Source organism: Mustela nivalis (genome assembly GCF_964662115.1).
Source record: "Mustela nivalis genome assembly, chromosome: 9".
Lineage (NCBI taxonomy): Eukaryota > Metazoa > Chordata > Mammalia > Carnivora > Mustelidae > Mustela > Mustela nivalis.
Genome location: NC_139028.1, coordinates 105,387,250 through 105,413,649, shown reverse-complemented (window position 1 = coordinate 105,413,649; position 26,400 = coordinate 105,387,250). Strand labels below are relative to the sequence as shown.

The window sequence follows — 26,400 nt, the reverse complement described above, 5'->3', positions numbered from 1 at the left end:
CTGTGAGATTTTGAATCTTTTTGGAATGTCAGAGTGATTCTCAGGCTGTGTTGTTTTTATTTTAATTTCTGTGCCTGTGCTCTAATATAGCAAACACATGTGGAATGTCCCTGACTCTCCTGTGAATCTTCCATACAAAAGAAGCTTTCAGGAAAGTGTTAGTGGGAATACCTTGAATTAAAAGCACAAGAAGGACCTGAGGGAAAATCTCCCACAGGCATTTTACCGTGGCCAGTGCATATGTGGTTATAAATTGAAAAATAAAGCCCACATTTTTATAATGTCATATCGATAAGCTTGAGGGTTTTTTTACTTTTATCTTGTGAGAGTTATTAGTGAGTGATTCAATACTTCTGCAGTGTTATAGCTCTGATGTAATATTATGGATATATATATATATATATATATATATTTCTCTGAAGTTGACATCCATTTAATTTCTGTACGTCTATCAACATCTTAAAAACTTTTTTTTTTTTCTCTCAGTGAACCAAGACTCATTGTTTATGTACCACACCCAGTGCTCCACGCAATACATGTCCTCCTTAATACCCCTACCAGGGTTGTTAACAAGAGTTTCCTTAAGCCCCATCCTTTTTAGTCCTTTCGTATTTGGGGCTTTAATGCTACCACATTCTATTTCAGTTGGTGCCAGAAAGAACTAAATATAAACAGATACAATCATATATTTCCTCTTCAGCGAATTTCCTATAGAGCAACAGGAGTTGACTGAGAGGAAGGAGATAGTTTTGCAGGAATTTTATCAAAATTTCTTGAGCCTATCAGACCTAAGAAAATAAGCATGGTTTTGCAAGGAAATAACTCGGGTGATGCTATTATATCATCCCCAGACCATGAGAATCTGTTCTCTAGAAATATGGAGAAGGGGATTCTGTTTGTGCAGAGGCTTCATGGCACTTGGCTTCTCAAAATTCTCAGATTCAACCCTAAACCTCATCATCTTGGATTTGTTTCTTTCTTTTGTGTGTGTGTGTGTGTTTCTGTTGTTGCCATAAGAGACCACAGCGGCTGTGTTTTCTGTTCCTTTTACAGTACTCCCATGTCTATGTTCAAACCCATGACTTCATTTTCATCAGGGTCTGTGTTTAGGCTTCTGGAAACTGAACTGCAGTAGAAAAGCTCTCATCCTCATCGTCTACATGAAGTTGTGTAGACAAAGTAGTAACTACCTTATCCTTTATGTTAGCTTATTGATGCCACCAACAGAAGGAAGTCACTTCACAATCCTTAAAACCGTGTCTTGCCCACGCACCATTCAGGGTCCACAGTCATTGTAAATCCCAACACATCAATGTTGTTTGTGGAAAATCATTACATTTTTTTGTGTGGAAAATAGAAAAAAAAAGTGTTCTTTCAAAAATAAGGTCAACATATTTATAGACAAGCATTATAAGAGTTTTCTCTCAAATTACTAACTTACGTATTTTTCCATATAACAATTTTTTATTTTTCCTGCATAGAGGAATAACTAGCTCTATGGTTTCCAATGCTATTTAGACTGTGGTTGCCCTAGTAACAACCAAATTCCTCACTTCTCTCCCAAATGAGTCCGCATTCTGTCCTTATCTGGTCCTGATCATAACCGACGCATCATTTTCAGACATTCTCAGTCTGCCTCAAGTCTTTGTTCATATTGTTTACTCAGGTCAGAAAGTCTCTCAGTTGTACCTTTTATAATCTGCAGGTGATCCTTGAACAATGTGGGTATTAGGGGCATGTATAACTTTTGAGCCCTGCTCCAAACCTCATTACTAATCGTCTACTGTTCACTGGAAGCCCTACCAATAACATGAGCAGTTGATTAACACATATTTTGTACGTTGTGCATGATATATGTGTTATATACTGGATTTTTATAACAAAATAAACTAGTTAGTAGGAAACTCATAAGGAAGTGAAAATGTAGTACTGTACTGTATTTATTGAAAAAATTCCACATGTAACACAATTCACCTTGAATAGCCCATTCTGTTCCAGGGTATTATCATGTGCTACTCAAGCTTCCCTCATTTATGTGCCCCATCTAGCTATTTTAACCATGTTTACCACTGTATATCTCTTTGTAATTGGTTTGCCTGGATTACAAAAACATCTTATTTCTTTTAGGGGAAAATTTTCTTCATTTTATTGAACAAAATCCTCACTGCGGTGTTTGTAGGAGGGAGTGTATAAATTTACACCACTCTCAGAGTTAAGTCTGTGAAACCGGTTGCCGATGTGGGGGCTGGAGAAAGAAGTAGGGCCAATGGGGTATGAAGTCTCACACAGAAGTTTGCCACCCACTCTTCGATTAATTTATTCTGTGCTAAAACAGACTTCAAAAGCTGGCCTTAGGCATCTTTGGCATTTTCTAGTTTAACCTCTGCTGAGACATTTTTCTGTATTGTTCCTCAGAATCTGTTTCAACAGGAAGCACATGATTTATGACCTATCAGTATTTAAGAGAAGTGAACTCTTTGTTTGTGCTCCAACTCCTCAGACGATAAAAGTTATTAACCATGGCGTAGCTATGTTTTTAAGAAGTGGAAAGGAACTAAGCCTTGTGTGGCTGTACATTGGCCAACTTTTCTTTTGGGAAATGTCTCATCCCTTAGAAAGAGTGAGAGGGAGGTTTGGGGTTATATTCTCCCTGGTCATGTACTTTAAATGACGCCTGGAAATTAAAAAGAACACTTGTATATATTTCCAACACTAAAACCAATGAATATACAACTTTTGGGTAGAAAACAAACAAAAGCGTTTTTCAAAATAAATGCTAATGATGATTTTATTTCCTTTTATTTTCAAAAATCAAGAGAGAAAGCTTTTCTTTATAAGGGATATAAGGAAAAGTCCCAGAACCAGGACTTACATGACTGCTTTAATGGTGTAATTCATTAATCTTCTGTAACAAAATTAAGCATTTATTTTGACTCTATTGAAAACACCAGATGCCACCATTTACTCAGAGTTTACACAGAGATAATGAAATTTTTCTAATGAGATCATCACCTGGTAAGTAAAAATCCAACCAACATATACTGAACAAACATGACTTTCAAATTTAAAAAGCTCATATATACACACACACATGGATTTATATCTATCTATATATAAATTAAATTTTAATTAAAATAAGTTTATATATAAATTAAATTTTAATGGATAAGTACATTGACTTAATAGGTGTATTTCTCTCTTCACATTTTGCTAACTTTCCATTACATTGGTACAATTCAATGGCTGATTAATATTATATCCCCTCTTCTTATTCTATTATGTTGCCTTGTTGGCAGGAAACCTTCTGTTCCTTGTCTCCATTCGATGCAGCCCTCTTTTTCACCAACCCATTTACTATTCTCTCAACCACTTATCCTCTATGGATATCTGTTATACCTCTACTGTCACACCCAAATTCATTGGTGACCTACCAAGGGAGACAAAATCCATCTCCTATGATAATTACATGTTACAACTATTTGCCATGCACTTCTTTGGGAGTATCGAGGTCTTTATTCTCATAGTCATGGACTTTGATTGTTGCCTTTCTACTATGTGATTATCATGGATAGGACAAGGTGCCATCTCCTAGTCTTGGCTGCTTGGGCTGGTGGGGCTCTCCATTCGTTTCCTCAATTATTGATGGCAATCCAGTTACCCTTTTGTGGTCCTAATGAAATTGATCACTACTTTTGTGATATCTTCCCTCTACCGAAAGTTGCCTGTACTGATACCTACATCACTGGTGTCCTTGTGGTTGCCAATTCAGATACGGTCATCTTAGTTACCTTTGTTGTCTTGTTTGTTTCTTATGTTGTTATCTTTAGTCTATGACATCGCTCAGCTGAGCAAAGACACAAAGCCCTCTCCACCTGTGGGTCTCATATCACTGTGGTCAGCTTATCATCAGGCAGATGAGGCTGAGTCTAAATCACCTGTGAATAGTCAGTGAGCAGAGAACAAATTAGATGGGAAACACGTTAAGAAGGCAAATGATGTGATGAGCACTGGGTGTTATATTCAACTAATGAATCATTGAACATTACATCAAGAACTAATGATGTACTATACCATGGCTAATTGAATTTAAAATTTAAAAGAAGACTGGAAAGTACTGTGTGAGGGTAAACCACTGTAAACAACAATATATCTTTCATTATATTTCATTATATTGTCAGTTTTATTGTGGAGACACAATAAAGCAGAATATATATCATCCTCTCTGAAAAACACTAAATATTGACCAGATACATCTGTAAAATATACATAAATAATTGCTTCTAAGTAATCGAATAGAGCGATTACATTTTTTAAGTTCCTGAATATGTTGTATTTTTTAATGTAATAGATAAAAATTAAAAAAAAAAAAGCTTTGCTCTACTTTGTTTCCTTCTTCTGATTTTCCCTTATAATTTTTGCTTTTCCTCTCTCCCACATAATGAGAGAGAGTTCTTTATTCCTTTCTTTTCTTGTCTCCCATTTTCCAACAGGCCATTAATCAATAATGAGGTCATTCTAATTATGGTATCACAAGTCATTGATATTATTTATCTACCTACCATGCACACCAAAGATCTTGAAAATTTCAAAAAAAAAAAAAAGAAAAAGAAAAGAAAGAAAGAAAAAAGGACTCTATGTGGCCATCTTTTGTGTTTTCTCTACTGCTTCATCTTAGAGTTCCTGAACCCAAACCTGATACTACTCTAGGCTACAATTTCCTTCCTATTCCAAAGCTGGAAGAGCACATGACAGTCACACTACAGCCTTTTCACCTTTAGGGAAAAAAGAGTCATTTTTTTTTCCAGTTAGGCAAATGTGGAAAGTTTATACCCAAGATCATCAAGCACATTACTGTTGTTGGTGAATTTGCAACACTTGGACCATGGCCTGTCTAGAAATGCCTTTGGGAAAATAATTACAGAAATATTTCACAGACCTATTAATTCCTATCATTACCAATTAAGTATTATTCTGTTCCTCTGAGTCAATGATAGGCATAATATAAATGGATCTTTCCAATGAACTCAAAACTGTGTAAGCATTTGTAGGAATATAAAAATGCTTTTCTCACTTTTTCTTCTGAACTATTATTATTATTATTATTTAATATCTTATTTTCTTTACTTGAGAGAGAGAGCAAGTGAGCATAAGCAGTGGGGATGGGCAGAGGGTAAGGGGGGGAAGCAGATTCCCTGCTGAGCAGAGAGCCCCATATGGGACTCAATCCCAGGACCCTGAGATCATGACCTGAGCTGAAGGTAGAGGCTTAACTGACTAAACCACCCAGGTGTCCCTCTTCTGAACCATTATTAAGAAGCTAAATCAACTTTTGAAATTCCCAGGTGACTTCCCTGAGGGATGAAGATCCACTTCTTGCATCACTAAGACTTAGTGAATATTGGAAGGCCACTAACCTTATAACCTGTAGAAGGCTTAGGATGTGTTGAGATTGTCAAAATATTTGCAGAGAATTCATCTGGGTGTGTTTGAATTCTGGGATTGTACCTCTCTGCATTTGACTCCAGGTTTTGGTACTAGACACGAACTGGCAGAGTGAGTATGTGCAGACGGAATGCTTCCTGATGCAGCCCCAAATCTAACCAGACAGCCACTCAGACCTTATGGTTAGTGAATTACCCTTGTCACCTTGGTTTGGGAAGGGTCCCACCACACATGTGCTAGGCTGCTTGTGTGTTCTTTATATGTATTCTATGTAATTTCATTCTAAAGCTTATAACTTCTTTTGCAGCATATGACAATTTAATTACTACAGAAGTGTTTTACCATACTTTAGACTAATGGCACATTATTTATAAACACAATTCCCTTTTGGGGAGAGCAAAATAGTAGAGATAGATAAACCATATTTAAGTTGGTACTGAATTTCACTGTGACCACAGATCTTGAATACAGGCAGTCTTCCATATAACTATTTTGAAACAGGCTAGTTTAAGCTTGAATATGTACAATAATGTAGACTTTCTCCTATTTCAAAACATCTGCATCTTAAAATAGACTAGTTTTACCTGAGAATCCTACATTCTGTTACACTAAGTGTTTTTACTTTCTGATGCATGAATATTCTGTTACACTGAAAGTTTGAAATTGTGGTAGAAACTTCTATCTACATGTAAAAGCTTCTAGGTTGTGGCATCTTGTTTTTTGGGAGATTTTTGATCACTGCTTCAATCTTGTTACTAGATATTGGTCTATTCAGGTTTTCAGTTTCTCCCTATTTCAGTTTTGGAAGTTTATAGTTTTCCAGGTATGCATTCATTTCTTCTAGATTGCTTAACTTATTGGCATGTAAGTATTGATAATAATTTCTGATGATTGTTTCTATTTCCTTGATGTTAGTTGTGATCTCTCCCTTTCCATTCATAATTTTATTAATTTGGGTCCTCTCTCTTTTTTCTTCATTTGGCCAGTGGTTTATCGATCTTATTGATTCCTTCAAAAAAACAGCTTCTGGTTTCATTGATGTGTTCTACTGTATCTCTAGTTTCTATCTCATTGACCTCTGTTCAAATCTTGATTATTTCCCTTTCTGTGTGTGGGGTTGGCTTAATTCATTGTTGATTTACCAGTTGCTTAAGGTGAAAAGAGAGCTGGTGTATACCGGATTTTTGCATTTTTTTCTGAGTGAGGCTTGGATGCCTAGGTATTTCCCCCTTAAAACACCTTTGCCATATCCCATAGGTTTTGGACCAAAGTGTCTTCATTCTCATTGGTTTTCATGAATTCTTTAAGTTCTTCTTTGATTTTCTGGTTGATCTAAACATTCTTTTTTTAAAATTTTTTATTGTTTTAATTTATTTTCAGTGTACCTGAATTCATTGTTTATGCACCACAACCAGTGCTCCATGCAATACGTGCCCTCCATGATACCCACCACTGGGTTCACCCAACTTCCCACCTCCCACTCCTTCAAAACCCTCAGATTGTTTTTCAGAGTCCACAGTCTCTCATGGTTCATCTCCCCCTCCAGGTTCCCTCAACTCCCTTCTCCTCTTTTTCTCCCCATATCCTCCATGTTATTGATTATGTTCCACAAACATTCTTAAGCAGGGTGGTCTTTAGCTTCCAAGTGTTTCAATTATATATAAAGAGAGCTTCTACTCTTTTATGAACAGCATAATCCAAAAGATACACATAATTTTATTCAATAATGCAAAAAATAAGTAATCATTTGAGTGCCTTTTTTAGAGAAGAAATTATTAGATTAGTGATCAGTGTTAAAAACATGCTAAGATAACCAATTATTGATGATATTAAAAGAGTTTCTGTAACAGATTTTAAATTGGAGTTTCCCATGATCACATTTGTTAAATCCCTGTTATGAATGTTCTTATTTCCTTCATTTCCCCATTGATTGTGGGTGTGTACATGCATGACAGTCTGTGGTCCTAAAGGAATCACTCAGAAAGTAAAGACTATAAAAGGAAAATTACAGTTTTAAAGCACACACATCTCTGGCTTTTTCATATTACCTCATGTATTCCTCATTAAAATTCTGAATTTTGTAAGGATATCTTCATTGTAAAAGGATTAAAATGAAGTTTAGAGAGATGAAGGAATTCACTCAAGGATGGCATTGGTCAGTTTCCTTTAGACACCTCAATGTTTCTCCCTCTTCCTGTGCTGTGCTCTTCTAACCACTGGTTCAGTGGTTGCCTGATGTTTTTATGAGTCAACTGTGACTTCAGTTTCTACCTAAGAGGGGTCCATGCTATCTTTCCCATCAAAATCTTATTTCTATGACAAGAATTCTTTTCTTTTTCCCATTTACATCTGCTCCCTGCCCCGATCATGTGTAATTGACCCCTCAGGTTACAGGGTGAGAAGGATAAGTAGCACTATTGTGGATTCAAGGCCAATGATGGTATAGAAACAAGGAAGAATCTTTATTTAAGCTATTTACATGTTGGTAAAACTGAAGGAAAATTATTTGAAATGTTTTAGGATGAGAAAATTCCAGACAACATTAATGTTAAATAGTCCATATATCTTTATTTCCATAAATATTCAGGAAGACAGAATGGGTGTCCATTCATCATCTTGTCTTGCATGTAATTTTCTACTCAGAGGAGGGCTCAGAAGAGACTTTTCATGTTTTCTTCATGACACTCATCATCATTCCTCTCAGCTCTCTCCCATAAAATTCATCCAAAATTGAGGGGGAAATCAGGATTTTTGTGTCTCATAATTCACAGTGTATAATTTCCCCATCTTGAAAAAATCCTTAGATCTCTTGTTCTGAGTTTCTTCTTTTTAAAATCAAAGATTCGGATGAGTCCCATGAATTCTGCTTTTATGCTGTTTGCAGTTTTCTTGTATAAGAATTCTTTTAAAACCAAATTGTTTTAGGTCAATAAATTATTAAAATTAACGATATTTCCACCTTATTAACAAAGTTTCAGCATCACTTGCAATGAGTAGGAATAGGTCAATGAATTCAATCTCCATAAAGCTTTTCAATAGTCTTTAGCTAAGATTAACTGCTGAATACTCTGTAGCTCATCATTATTTTCCATATACTTTTCCACTGTTCTTCACTTAAAAAAAAAAATAACAATGAATTCATTGGTTTAGTGTGACCCATTTGCAATATTTGGTCACATAGCAAAAAAAGAGGGTGCTATATACAAATTAACCATTAGCTATTCAGGCTGATATATGTCCATTTCTCAAGGATTCCCTGCCAGATAATCCACGGAATTTGAACAGAAAATGGTGAAAATAGGAAAGCTGACCTCATGTGTTAGCCACACAGATTTAAGATATAGGCAGCAAAACATTTTTTGACTTGGGACAATTTTTAAAAATCCTCTTTTTTTACCTAAATAATATAATTTATAATAATGAATGGGTTTTAATTTTAAAACATCATTTATTTCTTTTCAAAACAGGAGTAATCTTTATTTTAAATTTTTTTATTTTTTATAAACATATATAAATTAAGGGGATATTATAAACTGTCAAATAATTATTAGACAAGTTACATAAAATAGACACACTGAGAGTTATAAACTATTGATATTTAGTATTTTAAACATGAATAAGCCTATAGAAAGAAATTCAAATAGTAATTGAAAACTTCTCAAAAAAGAAAGACCTAGGCCCAGATACCTTCACTATGAATTCTATCAAGTATTTTTTTAATTTATTTTTTATTTATTTTTGGCATAACAGTATTCATTATTTTTTCACCACACCCAGTGCTCCATGCAATCTGTGCCCTCTATAATACCCTGGTACCCCAACCTCCCCCTCCGCCACTTCAAACCCCTCAGATTGTTTTTTAGAGACCATAGTTTCTCATGATTCACCTCCCCTTCCAATTTCCCCCAACTCCCTTCTCCTCTCCATCTCCCCTTGTCCTCCATGCTATTTGTTATGCTCCACAAATAAGTGAAACCATATGATAATTGACTCTCTCTGCTTGACTTATTTCACTCAGGAGAATCTCTTCCAGTCCTGTCCATGTTGTTACAAAAGTTGGGTATTCATCCTTTCTGATAGAGGCATAATACTCCATCATGTATATGGACCACATCTTCTTTTAAATATTTAGAAATTATTATCAGTAAAACTGAGTAACATACATGATTTTTCCCATTATTCCCATTATAAAATTATTCCTCAATACTTCTATAGAATTAAAACAAAATAAAACAGCCTGATGAAAGAAATCCAGAATGATTATTCACGACAATCTAGTTTTTGTAAATTGTATATCATTGTGTTCATAATGTTAAGTTTAAACCAAATTTCTGTTTATTTCCTTCAGATATATAACTCATTTGTTTGTAACATAGAGAAAACTCAAGTATATGGAGAAGCAGAGAAACATCTCAGAATTCATACTTTTAGGACTTTCATATGACCAGAACATGCAAATATTTTGCTGTGTGCTCTTCTTATTCTGTTATGTTGCCTTGTTGGCAGGAAACCTTCTGATCCTTGTCTCCATTCGATGCAGCCCTCTTTTTCACCAACCCATGTACTACTTCCTCAGCCACTTATCCTCTATGGACATCTGCTACACCTCTACCGTCACACCCAAATTCATTGGTGACTTACTAAGGGGAACAAAAACCATCTCTTATGGTAATTGTATGTTACAGGTTTTTGCTGTGCACTTCTTTGGGAGTATTGAGGTCTTTATCCTCACAGTCATGGCCTTTGATCGCTATGTTGCCATCTGCAAACCTCTCCACTATGTGATTATCATGGACAGGACAAGGTGCCATCTCCTAGTCTTGGCTGCGTGGGCTGGTGGGGCTCTCCATTCTTTTCCTCAATTATTGATGGCAATCCAGTTGCCCTTTTGTGGTCCTAATGAAATCGATCACTACTTTTGTGATATCTTCCCTCTGCTGAAAGTTGCCTGCACTGACACCTACATCACTGGGATCCTTGTGGTTGCCAATTCAGGTATGGTCACCTTAGTTACCTTTGTTGTCTTGTTTGTTTCTTATGTCATTATTTTATTTAGTCTAAGACATCGCTCAGCTGAGGGAAGACGCAAAGCTCTCTCCACCTGTGGGTCTCATATCACTGTGGTCAGCTTATTTTTTGGGCCTTCAATCTTTGTCTACCTTCAACCTCCAACCACTTTCCCTGAGGACAAAATATTTGCTCTGTTTTATACCATCGTTGCTCCTATGTTCAATCTCTTAATCTATACGCTGAGAAATACAGAGATGAAAAGTTCCATGAGAAAAGTTTGGTGTCAAACATTATTTTCAAATATTAAGAATAGTGAAGAAACGTATAACTAAACACATTTATATAAAAATGGGCCTCGTGTGACTAAGAGAGGTAAGAAATATTTCATGGTCTTTATATTCCATCACTGTCATGAATGGAATGCATGAAAGGAAGTGGTACTAGAAAGAAACTTAATGCAATAGCTAAATGAATCCTAACTCCCCCATACCAGAATTAACTGAAAAGTTAATTTTATGGAGTATTCATGAGATGTGGATAGGGTCATTTGCAGGAAACAAACAAATAAACAAACAAACAAAACCAACAAACAAAACTCTCCTGTCCAAAGCAAACAAGGCAACACTATTTGATCAATAAATTATCAAGTCAAAACAATTTTAATGATAATTCTAATAAACATCCTGGACTTATAGGCCAGTCCACATAGTGATACACGTTCTGCACTAGTGATGAAGTTTAAATCTAAAATTAAAACCATGACTTTATTTTTCTTACTTATTTTTTTATCATCACATTCCATTAGTCAACATACAGTGCAACAATTAGTTGTTCATTAGTGTTCTACAATTCCTTACTTACATACAATACCAATCATCATGAGCACCTTTATGATAGAAGATTCACTTGTTCCAGTAGTGGCATTCAGAAATCAGCTCTGCAATTAAAAAAAAAAAAAAAAAATCTGTATAGAACCAGCTTAATCTTTTTCTTTCTTTCTTTCTTTCTTTCTTTCTTTCTTTCTTTCTTTCTCTCTTTCTTTCTTTTTCTTTTTTCTTTCTTTCAAACCTCTCTTCAAGTGGCTCCTGGTGTTAATTCTTCTGAATTCATATTAAAAATAGAGAGACTAAGAGTCAAGAGAGACTAAGAACCAAGAACTGAGAATGTTAAAATCATAATTGCTTCTTATTGCACCTATTTAACAGAATATAAAACATTTTTCCAAATCTTAAGGTACTGAAAAAAAAATTGATAAAGTAAAAATTGATAAGTAAGTGGAAACAAAAGCCCAGCAAAAGACAGATTAAGACTTGGTCTAACACTAAAAGCAAGCCATATGTCATTTTCCAAGCATATTTTGGTTGTATATGGATGTTTATAGCTGTTTTTTTTTTTTTTTTATAACTGTCAAACGTTAGAAGCAACCAAGAGGTCTCCATTGGTGAACAAAGAAATAAATTGTGATTTTCTGGTCAATGCATTGTTATTCGGAGCTAAAACCAAATGAACTATCAAGCATGACATGATACGTAGAAAACTTAAATGTGTATGATTAAGTGTAAGAAACCAATTCGTAAAGGCTACCTATTATGTGATTGCAACAATATGAATCCTGGAAAAGGCAAAACAATGGAGACAGCGACATCAGTGTTTGCCAAAGGTCGGTGTGGAGGGTAGAATGAATAGACAGAGCTCAGAGGATTTTTAGAGCAAGAAGCACATCTGTATGTTAGTACAGTTGTGGATACATGTCTTTATGTATATTGAAAACCATAAAATGTACTACATCAAGTTTGAAGTCTAATGAAAAGAATATTTGGGGAGATAATGGCATGTGAGTATAGGTTCCTTTGATGGAAATGGATGTATTACAGTGGTGAGAGAGGCTGTCTGTGTGTGGGGAGAGGTGTATTATGGGAAATCTTTGTACTTTCTGCTCAGTTTTGTTGTAAACCTAAAGGTGCTGTAAAGAAATAAATTTTATTGATTAAAAATATACACTATGTTATGGGCAGATATATCAAAGCTTGTAAGTGGAAGGAAAAAGACATCATCTGAAAAAGATTTTCCACAGGAAAAAAATGTAGGAAAGGCCTTTTTGCGTGCTTGATAGGATTCAAAGAAAGGTTGCTTAAGAAACACAGCAAATGTCACTATAGAGAAGATGTTAGGTATCAAGATTTTATTTAAAGGAAGATGGTAAAAGCATGGAAAGTGTTTTAGAATATGTAAGTAAAATGCAAGAGCTGCAGTCAGTCTGGGGTTACCATCCAAACAGGTATAAAGAGCAGAAAAAAAAATAATGAAGATGGTGAAACTCACCAGAACTGTTAGAGCAGAGATGGAGTGGGCAGATTGTCTCAGCAGTTATACACAAAGAAGCAAAACTGTTGTGAGAGTAAACATTTTCTCCCAGGCATGTTCTACCTGTCTCACTACTTAGTGGGATCAAAGAAAGCGGACTCTGAAAATGAAGTGGAAGTTCAGATATTTACATAATAAATTCATTTTAAAGGTCTCTTTTTAAAAAAATTATTTATTTTCAGCATAACAGTATTCATTATTTTTGCACCACACCTGGTGCTCTATGCAATCCATGCCCTCTATAATACCCACCACCTGGTACCCCGACCTCCCACCCCCCCGCCACTTGAAACCCCTCAGATTGTTTTTCAGAGTCCATAGTCTCTCCTGTTCACCTCCCCTTCCAATTTCCCTCACTCCCTTCTCATCTCCATCTCCCCATGTCCTCCATGCTTTTTGTTATGCTCCACAAATAAGTGAAACCATATGATAATCGACTCTCTCTGCTTGACTTATTTCACTCAGCAGAATCTCTTCCAGTCCTGTCCATACTGCTACAAAAGTTGGGTATTCATCCTTTCTGATGGAGGCATAATACTCCATCGTGTATATGGACCACATCTTCCTTATCCATTCGTCCATCAAAGGGCATCTTGGTTCTTTCCACAGTTTGGCGACCGTGGCCATTGCTGCTATGAACATTGGGGTACAGATGGCCCTTCTTTTCACGACATCTGTATCTTTGGGGTAAATGCCCTATAGTGCAATGGCAGGGTCATAGGGAAGTTCTACTTTTAATTTCTTGAGGAATCTCCACACTGTTCTCCAAAGAGGCTGCACCAACTTGCATTCCCACCAACAGTGTAAGAAAGGCCTCTTTTAAATAGTGGATATTATTTGTTTTCATTATCATGCTGTCTTAATAATATAAATTTCTCTTTCAGAACACTATTAATGATCAAAATTATTATTTGCACACAATATTGACCTAGGTTAATGATGTTTTCTGCCACTAATCTAGACATGCATTCCAAGTTAGTGAGACTTTAGCATTCTATAAAATCAACAACTTCCACAGAAATGACTTCAGACTTCTTACTGTGGCTTTCATGTTTAATCAGTTGAGAACATCGTCTTTTTTTTTAATTGAGATATAAATGATGCATGAGATTATATTAGTTTCTTTAACATAAGTATTGAGAAGTAGTCACTGCAGTAAGTGTAGCTAAAATCCATCACCACTCATAATTGCATATTATTTTCTTGTGACAAGAACATTTTAGATGCCAGACTTTCTCATTTTTATTGTACAAAATCCTGCCTGAGAATTTTTTTTTAAAGATTTTATTTATTTGTCAGAGAGAGAGAGAGAGGGATCATAGGCTGACAGAATGAGAGGCAGAGGGAGAAGCAGATTCCCTGCCAAGCAAGGAGCCCGATGTGGGACTTGATCCCATGATACTGGGATCATGATCTCAGCCAAAGGCAGCTGCTTAACCAACTGAGCCACCCAGGTGTCCCCTGCCTGAAGATTTGAAGACATAGATTATGGAATTACTCTGTCAGAATCTAGGACCCATCTAGATTTTTTAATAGGAAAACCCATGCGCATTTGTTATTAAGACTTAAGCTATTTCCAAAATATTTCCATTTCTGTATTTATTGGTATTAAGACTTTGACGAGGGTTGCATGTTATAAGAATGAAAATATAAGGGGCGCCTGGGTGGCTCAGTGGGTTAAAGCCTCTGCCTTCAGCTCATGTCATGATCCTACGGTCCTGAGATTGAGCCCCACATTGGGCTTTCTGCTTGGCGGGGAGTCTGCTTCCCACCCACTCTGCCTGCCTCTCTCTCTACTTGTGATCTCTGTCTGTCAAATAAATAAATAATATCTTTATAATAAAAAAGAAAATATAACTGGAAAAGAAAAAGAGAAAAGCATATCAACTTAAAATTATCAAAGACTATCATATGAAATGGAGATAATGCATTTGGCTACAAATTTTTCATGAGGGCTAAAAGCATTAAAAAAAAAAAGGTACACCAGAAAATATAATATTTTATTCTCATTAATGAGATTTGTATAGCATACCAACATAATTATAAATGATTTCAGGCCATAAATATTTGGTTTAAAAGATGTACTTACATGATAATGTTTTATAAAAATTCAAGTTAAATAATGTAAGGACTATACTAGCATAATGATGTATTTTCATGAATTTTTTAAATACATGTTTTAAAGAAGATTAAGTTTTGCAGAAACATTACTCAAAATGAACAGCAAAGTCCCATATATAGAGACTTCTCCAATAAAGACATACAAATGGCTCTCAGACACATGAAAAAATGTTCATCATCACTGGCCACCAGGGAGATTCAAATTAAAATCACATTGAGGTATCACCTTACACCAGTTAGAATGGCCAAAATTAGCAAGACAGGAAACAACATGTGTTGGAGAGGATGTTGGAGAAAGGGGAACCCTCTGTTGGTGGGAATGCAAGTTGGTGCAGCCTCTTTGGAGAACAGTGTGGAGATTCCTCAAGAAATTAAAAGTAGAACTTTCCTATGACCCTGCAATTGCATTCCTGGGTATTTACCCCAAAGATACAGATGTAGGGAAAAGAAGGGCCATCTGTACCCCAATATTTATAGCAGCAATGGCCACAGTCGCCAAACTGTGGAAAGAACTAAGATGCCCTTCAATGGACGAATGGATAAGGAAGATGTGGTCCATATACATTATGGAGTATTATGCCTCCATCAGAAAGGACGAATACCCAACTTTTGTAGCAACATGGATGGGACTAGAAGAGATTATGCTGAGTGAAATGAGTCAAGCAGAGAGAATCAATTATCATATGGTTTCACTTATTTGTGGAGCATAACAAATAGCATGGAGGACATGGGGAGTTAGAGAGGAGAAGGGAGTTGGGGGAAATTGGAAGGGGAGGTGAACATGAGAGACTATGGACTCTAAAAAACAATCTGAATGGTTTGAAGTGGCGGGGGGTGGGGTGGGAGGTTGGGGTACCAGGTGGTGGGTATTATAGAGGGCACGGATTGCATGGAGCACTGGGTGTGGTGTAAAAATAATAAATACTGTTATGCCTAAAATAAATTAAAAATACATTAAAAAAAAAGTCACATATATATGCTCTGTCCCTCACAATTTATGTTTTCTGACATCATGCAGTGGGGTTGTACAATTTTTACCATTACTGAACAAATATTGGTACAGTATTCCTGAAGTCTGTAACTTGCATTAGGATTTACTCTTGGTGTTGTCAAGTTTTATGGATTTTGACATATGCGTTATGTCATATATCCACCACTACACTATCGTACAGAATAGTTTCTCTTCCCTAAAATTGCCACGTGTTCCATCTATCACCCATTCTCCTTTATCCCTGAGACTTTACCAACCAGTGATATTTTTTTCCTTATGCAGGGAAGGAATTCATAATTCATATCTGTTATATAAATATTTCTGTTCAAAGCCTAAAAATTCTCTTTGGGATTATCTCCTTTATTGATTTAGTCAGTAATATTTTAAAATTCACTGTTACCTACTGCTTGCACTCTACATAATAGAAATATAATCCACATAAATATAATCATCCTTAAATTGGTTTAGCTATGATAATAAATATTATAAACATATCATTATAATTGGTATGATTCAAAAGAAACCTAGCACTCACCAAATTAGAAGGAATCAATCTAAAAGCATAAAGTTGATTTTACCAAAGAATTCAAATAGGCATTAAATTTAACCATTGAAGTCTTCTTAATATCAAAGAATGTGAGTTTTTCTCACCAAGATATGTTACTGTTCTAGAAGGATGTAGGTAAACATATCACATGATTTCAGAATTAGGAGAACCTGGGAGGCTCATTCAATTGAATGGCATTTGACTTTAGCTCAGGTCATGATCTCAGGAAACTTGGGCTCCATAATTAGGGGAGTCTGCTTGAGATTCTCCCTTTATCCTTGACCCTCACTCATGAGATCTCTCTCTCTCTCTCTCAAGTAAATAAATAAATCTTTGAAAGAAGGGATTTAAGAATATAACTCCAAGAATTGGAATGGGGATTATTGGATTACATAGTGTCCTTTACAACATGAACCTCCTATAATTATTTGAATCTGATACTTTCTACCAAATCAGGAAGAACAACTACATTGAAGATTCATGGTCAGCAATGTCAAGCAAGTGTCTAATAACAGAAACTAGAAGAGGAAAAACCTCCAGTCTGTGAATGCAAATATTCAGGGTGGTACAGAGCAGCAGAGAACACCAGGAGTCCACATTAAGAGGGACAAGGCAAGCTCAGATCAAAACCACAAGATTTAGGGCAGGCAAGACAGGCAGAGACAAAGTGATGAAGCACATCTAAGGCTATAGACCTTATGTAGCTGTTTGTAGCTTATGCTGTCTATTTCTCTACATAACACTGAATAAACCCCAACCAGTGTGTGTGTGTCCTTATTGATATTTTCCTGAAGGAAGTAGTGCTCATGTCCAAAGACAGGATTATACTAGCACTACCACATTAAGATCATATTCTTTATGGACTTCTAGGTAAATCTAAACTCTGAGGAAAGATTTAAAACTTCCTTTCTTTGGTCATCTGAAATTCACTTCTTGCTCCATAATTTCCTATGGTAGCTTTCCCTTCTGCATTCCTCAGAGTGTCAGTCAGAGGGTTGAACAAGCCCTTCCAAGTATAAAAAACACGGCTAGCATCTTATTTATGGGGAAAGTGGTTGCAGGATGTCTGTATATAAATATACAGGATGACCACAAGAATGTGGAATAGGGCATTTCTCCTCCCTTCAGCAATGTGGTATTTAGTGAATGCAAGATTATAACATAGGAGCTCATGAGCGGAACAAAACTCAATGGGAGAATAGCCCCAATTTGGACATCAGGAGTAGGTTGATCACCTAGTTGTCTGCTTAGGTAAGTTTCTACAAGGGCTGCAAATTCACAAAAACTTGACCAGTCATGGGGACCACTGAAGGGTAAACTGAAGGCCAGAAACATCTGAGCTAAAGAATGCACAGAGGACTCCACCCAGGCCATAGTCAACAGCATAGCACAGACCCATCACCTCGTGATGTTGGGTAATGCAGGGGCTCACAGATAGCCACATAGTGGTCAGTAGCCATGAGGATAAGGATGAAGATCCCTAGGCAGCCAAAGAAATGGAAAGAAAAGCCTTGTCTCGTGCACTCACTGAAAGTGATAGTGGTCTTCTTCAAAAGGGCATCCACAGTTATTCTAGGGGTTAAGGAAGTATAGAAGCAATTGTCAGATTTGGATAGATGGAAAAAGAAGTATACTGGTTTCCCGAGTGTCCAGATGTTCTTGACATAGTAATAATCAGAAAGATACTCAACAACATCCCCAAATAGAAGCACAAGAAAGTGGCAAACAGTATTCTCTTCCTAATGGGAACCTGGATTAGCCCACGCAGAAACATTTCCAAAATAGGGGCAAGGTTGGTTAAGCATCCAGCTCTTAGTTTTAGCTTACGTGGTGATTTCCAGGTCTTAAGATAAAGCTCCCTTCCAGGGTTCAGCATGCAGCTGGACTCTGAGACTTTACCTCCCTCTCTTTCTGCTGTTCCACCATTATCTCTCTCTCTCTCTCTCAATCCTTCTAAAATAAATAAATAAATAACTAAATACCTATTTGGCCATAAAAAAATGATAGTTGGCACTTCACCAAAATTAAAACTATGCAGTAGAACTAGTATACAAAAAGGGATGAACTAAATGGTTGAGGATTTGAATTAACTGCTATCCTTCTCTAAGCGTCCACGTGTGTGCACAGGAGAAGGTTAGAGGTGACCAGCTGTGTCCTGAGGTGGATCTGTGAAGGCTAGATCTGGAGGAGAGCTTGGTCAACACTGACATAATGCTGGTGTAGACAAGCTCTAAACCACTGGATTATCATGTCCTTGAAGACGAAGTGCTAGAATCCCTCATTTCCTCAGGGCTATTAAACATTTAAAGCCCCAAAGGAAGCAGGAAACTAGAAGAAAGCATTTTCTTACTTCAATCGCTTACTGACTGTTTGAACCAGTTATCCAAACTTTAGAACCTTCTGTGCTTTTATCTACACAGTAAAGCTAATAATACATGTGTGAAAATATGCAGTATTATGAACAATAAGTAATATAATGAGCTGAATCCAACCAACAATCTCTCAGTGGATTTTTGTTTTCCTTTGGCTAAGGAGATTGATCTGAAACAGATTAAATATTAAAAAATTTGATTTCCTGACGCTCCTTGCATGAGAAAACGTCACACACATGGGCTGGCGTGTGGAAGAGAGAGACTGACTGGATTCCGTGCAGGCAGATGAGGCTGAGTCTAAACCACCTGTGACTAGTCAGTGAGCAGAGAACGAACCGGATGGGAAACACATTAAAGGCTTTGCTGTACTTGGCTTCCTTCCTCTGATTGGTCCACATTAGTTTTGCATTTTTTCCCTGCCAACTCCCGTGATATTGTTCATTTTATTGATCTTCCCATTCTACACATGAAGATGATCTTTCTTCTGTTAACAATATTGGTCATGTTAAGCAATCTATAAACTGACAAATGTTTTGTGATGCTCTTTCAAGAGATAATATCAAATCTTGCAATATTTTGGTTTCTTTACCACTAGCTGCTGCAAATATAGTTTGTCCAATTTCTCTTGGTTATAAAAACTGTACTTAATTTTTCTCCCTCATCGTTTTTTCCTGCTATTCATGTTTCTTTGCACAGTGCCTCCAGAATGATACCCTCTGTCTTGCATTTACGTAATGTAAATCTATCTTCCTTTTCATAACATTCCACAGCCCAGTCCCTTCTCTGCCATTATTGCTGTGTTTCTTCAGGTATCTTATTTTACATGCTATGAAGCATGAGCAAAAGGCCTTCCATGAAAGTTGTAAGGCTTTAAGATATTATCTGTTTTCACTAGAAAATCTTTTTTCAGAAGACTCTTCATTTAGTTATAAGATGAATTCTTTTATATATTGTGCTGCAGTGTATTTTGTGATTAATACAATTTATTTTTTAGAGAAGTTTTTTTTTTTTTCATACAAGATAGAGCAGAAACTACATCCCCTGCCCCCTTCACTGGGACAGTACCCCTCCAGAATGCTACATGTGTTACAATTAAATGAACCCATACCAATACATCATGATCACCCAAAATTCAGTTCACATCAGGGCCCACCCTTGGTTTTGCACATTCTGTGGGTTTTGACATGTACGGTAACACTATCCAAAATTCAAAGACATACAGAACAGTTTTCCTACCCTAAAAATCCTAGCATCCAGCCTATTCATCTCTCCCCTCCCTAATGTTTGTGTTCCAGGGATTGATCTTTTTTGCAGTTTCCATAGTTTTGCCTTTTCTAGAATGTCATATATAGATGATCCCCAACTTACAATGGTTGACTTGTACTTTTCCAACTTTACCAGGCTGTAAAAGTGATACACATGCTATAGTATCTGTACTTTGCATTTTGAATCTGGGTCTTCCTCCAGGCTAATGGTATGTGGTACAAGCCTCTTTTGTGATGCTGGGCAGGGGCAGCCAAGTGCAGCTCCCAGTCAGCCAAGTAATCACGAGGGTCCACAATCAATACACTTAGAACCTTCTATACCCATATAGCCATTCTGATTTTCACATGCAGTGCAGTATTCAATAAGTTACATGAGATATTCAATGTTTATGACAAAATAGGATTTGAATGCAATGAGTTTTACCCAACTCCAGGCTAAATAATGTAAGCTCTGAGCACAGTTAAGGTAGGCTAGGTTAAGCTATGAGGTTTGGAAGGTTGGGAGGATTTCATGCATTTTGAATTGAGGTATTTTCAACTTATGATGGGTTTATTGGGACATAACTCTCTTGTACGTCGAGGAAGACCTGTAGTTGAAATCAAACAAAAGGGAGCCCTTTCACATTGTTTTTTTTTCCCTCTCTGAAATATGCATGCAAGTTTCCTGCATATATTTTCTTACCTTACTAAGTCAGTTCTTCTTAGTGCTGAATAATGTTCCATTCTCTAGATGTACAAGAGTTTATTCACCTAGTGGACATCTTGTTTACTTCCTAGGATTGCTGATTATGAATCCATCTGCCATAAATATCCATGTGCAACGGAATGCATTAATTTTTTTTTCATGTACATTGTGGTTAAATCACATCTTATTTATCCTTTGCTAGTTCTCTCTCATTCCCTCTCTTTCCCTGTCATTGCAGTAAGAATAGTCTTTGGCTGTGGATCCAAGTACTAATCACTCGGTTATCAATTATAGGCAGGTAGGAGTGAGCAACTCATAAATTTTAATATATAGTTCTTTAACTTTATGGGAAATGATACCTAACTCTGGCCAATAGGTGGAATGCCAAGAAGTGTGTTTCATCATTCTGAATTGTAGATTCTCACTCTGTCTTCACTATGTATTATCATTGATTTCAATGGGACTTCACAACAGCTGACTCCCAGAAACCCCTCTTGGGGCACCAGGGTGGCTTAGTCGGCTGAGATATTGCCTTTGGATCAGGTTGTGGTGTATCGTGGGATGAAGCCCTGTACTTGGCTTCAGGTCAGCGGGGAGTCTCCCTCTTTCTCTCCCTAGGCCCCCCAAAGTCCACCGGGCCACCACTCCTGCTCATGCTAGCTCAAGCTCTTTCTCTTTCTCAAATAAATAAATAAAATCTTTAAAAAAAATTATCAATAAATTACAGATTCTACTCTAAATACTTATTTGTTTGCACAACTGATTTCTGTATGAACTAGAGGATGTATATATTAACGTTCTATTAGAAATTTAAATTGATTCACTTTTAGAATATAGCTTTTTTGATTTCTTATTACAACTCTTGAACAATCAAAGAACTCCTGTGATTGTGTGGTCTGACCTCTAAGTCCAATGATTTTGTAAAAGTTTCATTAAACTATTTACCTTAATAATTCACCAATCATTATAACATTGGTTTACTAGCTTTGGCTCAGTTGTTTTTCATGAAGGTTCCCCTATCTATATCATCTTAACACCTCATAAAATTAACTCAGTTTTCAATTAATTTTGGTATGCAAGAATAAGGACTTCATCACTGTTACTTTAATCTTAAGTGCTAGGTTTTCCATTTACTCCCTCATGGCAGTGATGGTCCACAGACCCCATGACCTAGTCCCTGCCTTTTTCATTCACATCTTTTCTTTCTCAGAGTTGTTTAGCCAATAAAATTTTTTTTAAATATTTTATTTATTTATATGACAGACAGAGATCACAAATAGGCAGAGAGGCAGGCAGAGAGAGAGGAGGAAGCAGGCTCCCCGCTGAGCAGAGAGCCAGATGTGGGGCTCTGTCCCAGGACTCTGGGACCATGACCTAAGATGAAAGCAGGGGATTTAACCCACTGAACCACCCAGACACCCCTAATAAACTTTTTCAAATTAACTCTGTGCTTCCTTTGAAAATAATGATGGGCACCAAACCTTTCTCATGGCTTTTTTCATCTCTGAATTTCTCAGAGTATAGATTAAGGGATTGAACATAGGAGCGATGATGGTGTAAAATAGAGCAAATATTTTGTCCTCAGGAAAAGTAGTAGGTGGCCTAAGGTAGATAAAGATTGCAGGCCCAAAAAATAAGATGACCACAGTGACATGAGACCAACAGGTGGAGAGGGCTTTGCGTCTTCCCTCAGCTGAGAGATTTCTTAAAGTGAACAATATTATCCCATAAGAAACAAATAAGACAATAAAGGTTACTAAGGCAACCATACCTGAAAAGGTAATCACAAGGACACCAGTGATGTAGGTATCAGTACAGGCCACCTTTAGCAAAGGAAAAATATCACAGAAGTAGTGATCGATTTCATTCGGACCACAGAAGGGCAAACTAATTGCAGTAGAAAACAGAGGTAAGGCATGGATGGCCCCACCAGCCCATGCAGCCAAGACTAGGAGGTGGCATCTTGTCCTGTTCATTATAATCACATAGTGGAGGGGTTTGCAGATGGCAGCATAGCGATCAAAGGCCATGGCAGTAAGAATGAAGATTTCAGTACCGCCAAAGAAATGCATTGTTAAGACCTGTAACATGCAATTACCATAGGAGATGGTTTTTTTTTCCACTAACAGATCAGTAATTAACTTGGGTGTAACCGTTGAGGTGTAGCAAATGTCTATGAAGGATAAGTGGCTGAGGAAGTAGTACATGGGTTGGTGCAAAAGAGAACTGCATTGAATGGAGGCAAGGATCAGAAGGTTTCCTGCCAACAGGGCAACATAACAGAATAAGAAGAGCACAAAGCAAAATATTTGCATGTTCTGGTCATACGAAAGTCCTAGAAGTATGAATTCGGATATGTTCCTTTGGCTTTTCATATATTTAGATTTGCTGTAATCTTCCATAAGGACTTGTGTTTCTGAAAGAAAGAAAACATAATTAATGCTGAAAATTAACTGTATGAACACAATAATATAAAATTTTGAAATGTATGTTGACACAAATAGAGCTAAGACATTCTTGATTTATTGAATTAAATGGCTTTTCTCTTTATTCTCTTTAATAACTCTATTATGAAATAATTTATAATTACATATTTTGCTCAAAATTACTAGTAATTACTTAAAATATTTAAATATTATCCTGAAAATACATTTTATTACTGCTAATAATATGTTTCAAGAAAGGACTTCTGATTTTATTATTTAGTCTAAAACAAGGCAAGAATTTTTCCATATTTCCCAGTTGTCATATGTTTTACATGAAATCAACTTTCCTTCCTTTAAAATTATCTTAGAAAATTTCCTTAATTCTGGGAATGAATCTGAAGAAATGTACATTTGTTTAAACAACCAGTATGAACTACTGAACTTTTGTGCAGAGCATAGAATACCTTCCTACATGGTCAAACAGTGTCAATGAGTCATGTTAAAGCAATGGAATTTCTCTTACATCAAAAGGCAAAGACTCTTTGCATACAGTATTAGAAAAAACTAGCAATTAATGACTGAAATTTTGAAAACCATTTAGGAAACCCATTCATGTGTCATTTTTATATTTCACAAGTTAAATAAAATAAAAATAAATGCTGTCATTAAAGTTTGTGACGGCAATTGAGAAAGGAAAGATAAGGTTGTTGAATTGCTCAAGTATATTGGAATTATGTATATTTCCAGGCTTTTACTGACTATTTCATATTTTAGATACAATCTAAAAATCAAATGCCAATAAAAGGAGATAATACTGAAAGTAACTTGAAGACAAACTTTGTGATGAGTAAGCACTCAATGATATTATGCATAAATGAATAAATGAAACATTCAGGAACTTGAATCTCTGTATCTAATACATACTTTAAAAAATATTTTTATTAACATATATTGTATTATTTGCCCTAGGGATACAGGTCTGTGAATCATCAGGCTTACACACTTCACATCACACGCCATAGCACATGCCTACCCCAACGTCCATAACCCAACCACCCTCTCCACACCCCGCTCCCCCAGCACATCTCAGTCTGTTTTGTAAGATTAAGAGTCTCTTATGGTTTCTTTCTCTCCTGATCCCATCTTATTTGTCAGAGAGAGATGGTACAAGCAAAGAAAGAGGCAGGCAGAAGGAAAAGCAAGCCCAATGAGCAGGGAGCCTAATGCAGGACTGGATCCCAGGACCCTGGGATCATGGCCAAGCTGAAAGCAGATGCTTGACTAATTGAACCACCCAGGTGTCCTCTATCAGAGGGCCATGATCCTGAGCTGAATATGTATGTATGTATGTGTGTGTATGTATATATATATATATATATATATATATATATATCCCAAGCGTGCTATATATATATATAGAGAGAGAGAGATAGAGAGAGAGAGAGAGAGTCAGTGCAAAATGAGTGAAGGATAAGAAGCTTTTCTAAGAGCTATTTTACACACTAATTAGAAAATATCTGATTGTAGTAGGTTTGCAAAAACTAACACACCTTCTACCTCGATCTGAATCTCAAGTGACAGACAGGTCTGGGCCTCCAGATGTCTAATTAAAAAAAAAAAAAATCAAAGTGATTTTGTTGCAACATTGTTTAGCAACCATGATCTGTAGAGACTCACAGATTTAATATCTGTTATTGAGAGTCTTGAAGAAGATTCTAGATGGCAAAACATTGACAGCTATGGCATTTTTAGAATGATCTGTACCATAAGACATCCATTCTATTTTAAATTATTATTCAGAATTCTAACCTCATAAAATTAGAAAATTTTAATTTGTTGCTACTTTGCTTTCAGTATCAAAAACAAGGATCCCTATCTTCCTTATATACCAAAATAAAATAATTATGTAACAGAGTATTCAGCAGTTAAGTTACTAAGGAGCACTGAAACGCTTTAGGAGAGCGAGGATCATTGACCTATCTTCTACTTATTGCAACTGATACTACTCTTTGTATATGAGGTAGAAACAATGTTAATTTTTAGATATACCTAGTTACTAAAAAAATCAATTTATAGGCAACTTTCACATTCTAAGTAGAATGTGAACAATAGAAATGTGAAAAACATTTGACCAATTCAAATCTCTGATTCTAAAGAGAAGAGACATATCAAGAGAATCTAAGTGGTTTCTCAGTATTGAAAAGTAGCACACTGTAAATATTAGAAGATAAAAATCCTGTTTCTTCCTCAATCTGGGGCTGTCCTTCATGGGAGAGAACTGAGAGGGATGTCATGAAGGACAGTATGGAAAAACTCTTTTGATTCTTCCTCTGAACAAAAAAGAAAATGCATGACAATTGCTTAACAGGTGCCCTGTCTCGCTGAATGTTTACCTAGGTGAAGATGTATGGAATATTTTATATACAAAAGGATTCCAGAGTTCACTGATTCTGAAACATTTGAAATAATTTGCCTTCAGTTTTACAAAAATGCAATTCCTCATCAGGATTTGCTTGTTTTCCAGATCACCATTGGAATTTCCTCTCTAGTAGCTCAAAACTCCAGCCTGTATTCTGAGGAAACTTGCTTTATGATCTGTGCTTTTAGCAGAGGTAAAAAGGAAGAGAGGGAAAATCAGTTGAAGAGGTTTACTTTCATCAAACAATATAGTGATACTGAGCACACCCCTCTCCATGGAAAAACTGAAGGCACAATTGGTAAATAAAGGATTTGAGGCAACCACTGAACAAGGGGTTGAAACAGTAGCAACACAGAAAGGGTTAGAAACACTGAGGCATCTCAAATCAACTGACCGGTGTGATCCTTGAGCAAATGGCTTCATGCCTCCTCTTTCTCATTTCACAACTAAGATGTCATTATAAAATTCAGAATTTTAGTGAGGAATACATGAGGTAAAACAGAATAGCCAGTGACATGTGTGCTTCAAAACTGTTACTTCTGTTTTATGGTCTTTCCTTTCTGAGTCATAAGTTTAGGGCCATAGGTTGTCCTGTGTGCACACACAATCAACAGAAAAATGAAGGAAATAAGAAAGAGCATTCATAACAGGGATTTAGCAAATGTGATCATGGGAAATTCTAATTTAAAATCTGTTTCTGAAACTCTGTTAATGTCATCATTAATTGGTTATCTTTGCTTGTTTCTTAACACTGATCA

The 26,400-nt window shown here is 36.3% G+C and overlaps 1 protein-coding gene, 1 long non-coding RNA gene and 1 pseudogene across 3 annotated transcripts in view; 1 reads left to right on the top strand and 2 right to left on the bottom strand.

Annotated features, from left to right (window-relative positions):
• Window positions 1-26,400, bottom strand: part of LOC309873033 — a 697,683-nt gene that overhangs the window by 265,001 nt on the left and 406,282 nt on the right. The window contains exon 2 of the long non-coding RNA XR_014316156.1: window positions 13,103-13,168. This is a non-coding gene — a long non-coding RNA (uncharacterized lncRNA). The remainder of the gene's footprint in view (window positions 1-13,102; window positions 13,169-26,400) is intronic.
• On the top strand, window positions 9,828-10,784 carry LOC309841289 (olfactory receptor 4P4-like; the record flags this gene model as incomplete). The annotated part of the gene is made up of 1 exon (XM_082684182.1): window positions 9,828-10,784. Exon 1 carries the CDS (start codon window positions 9,834-9,836, stop codon window positions 10,782-10,784), a length of 951 nt encoding a protein of 316 aa, XP_082540308.1. The 5' UTR covers window positions 9,828-9,833.
• On the bottom strand, window positions 17,852-23,172 carry LOC309841288 (olfactory receptor 4P4-like; annotated as a pseudogene). The gene is made up of 2 exons: window positions 22,201-23,172; window positions 17,852-18,047 (listed from the first exon to the last, which is right to left on the bottom strand). The product of its transcript is annotated as an olfactory receptor 4P4-like (transcript).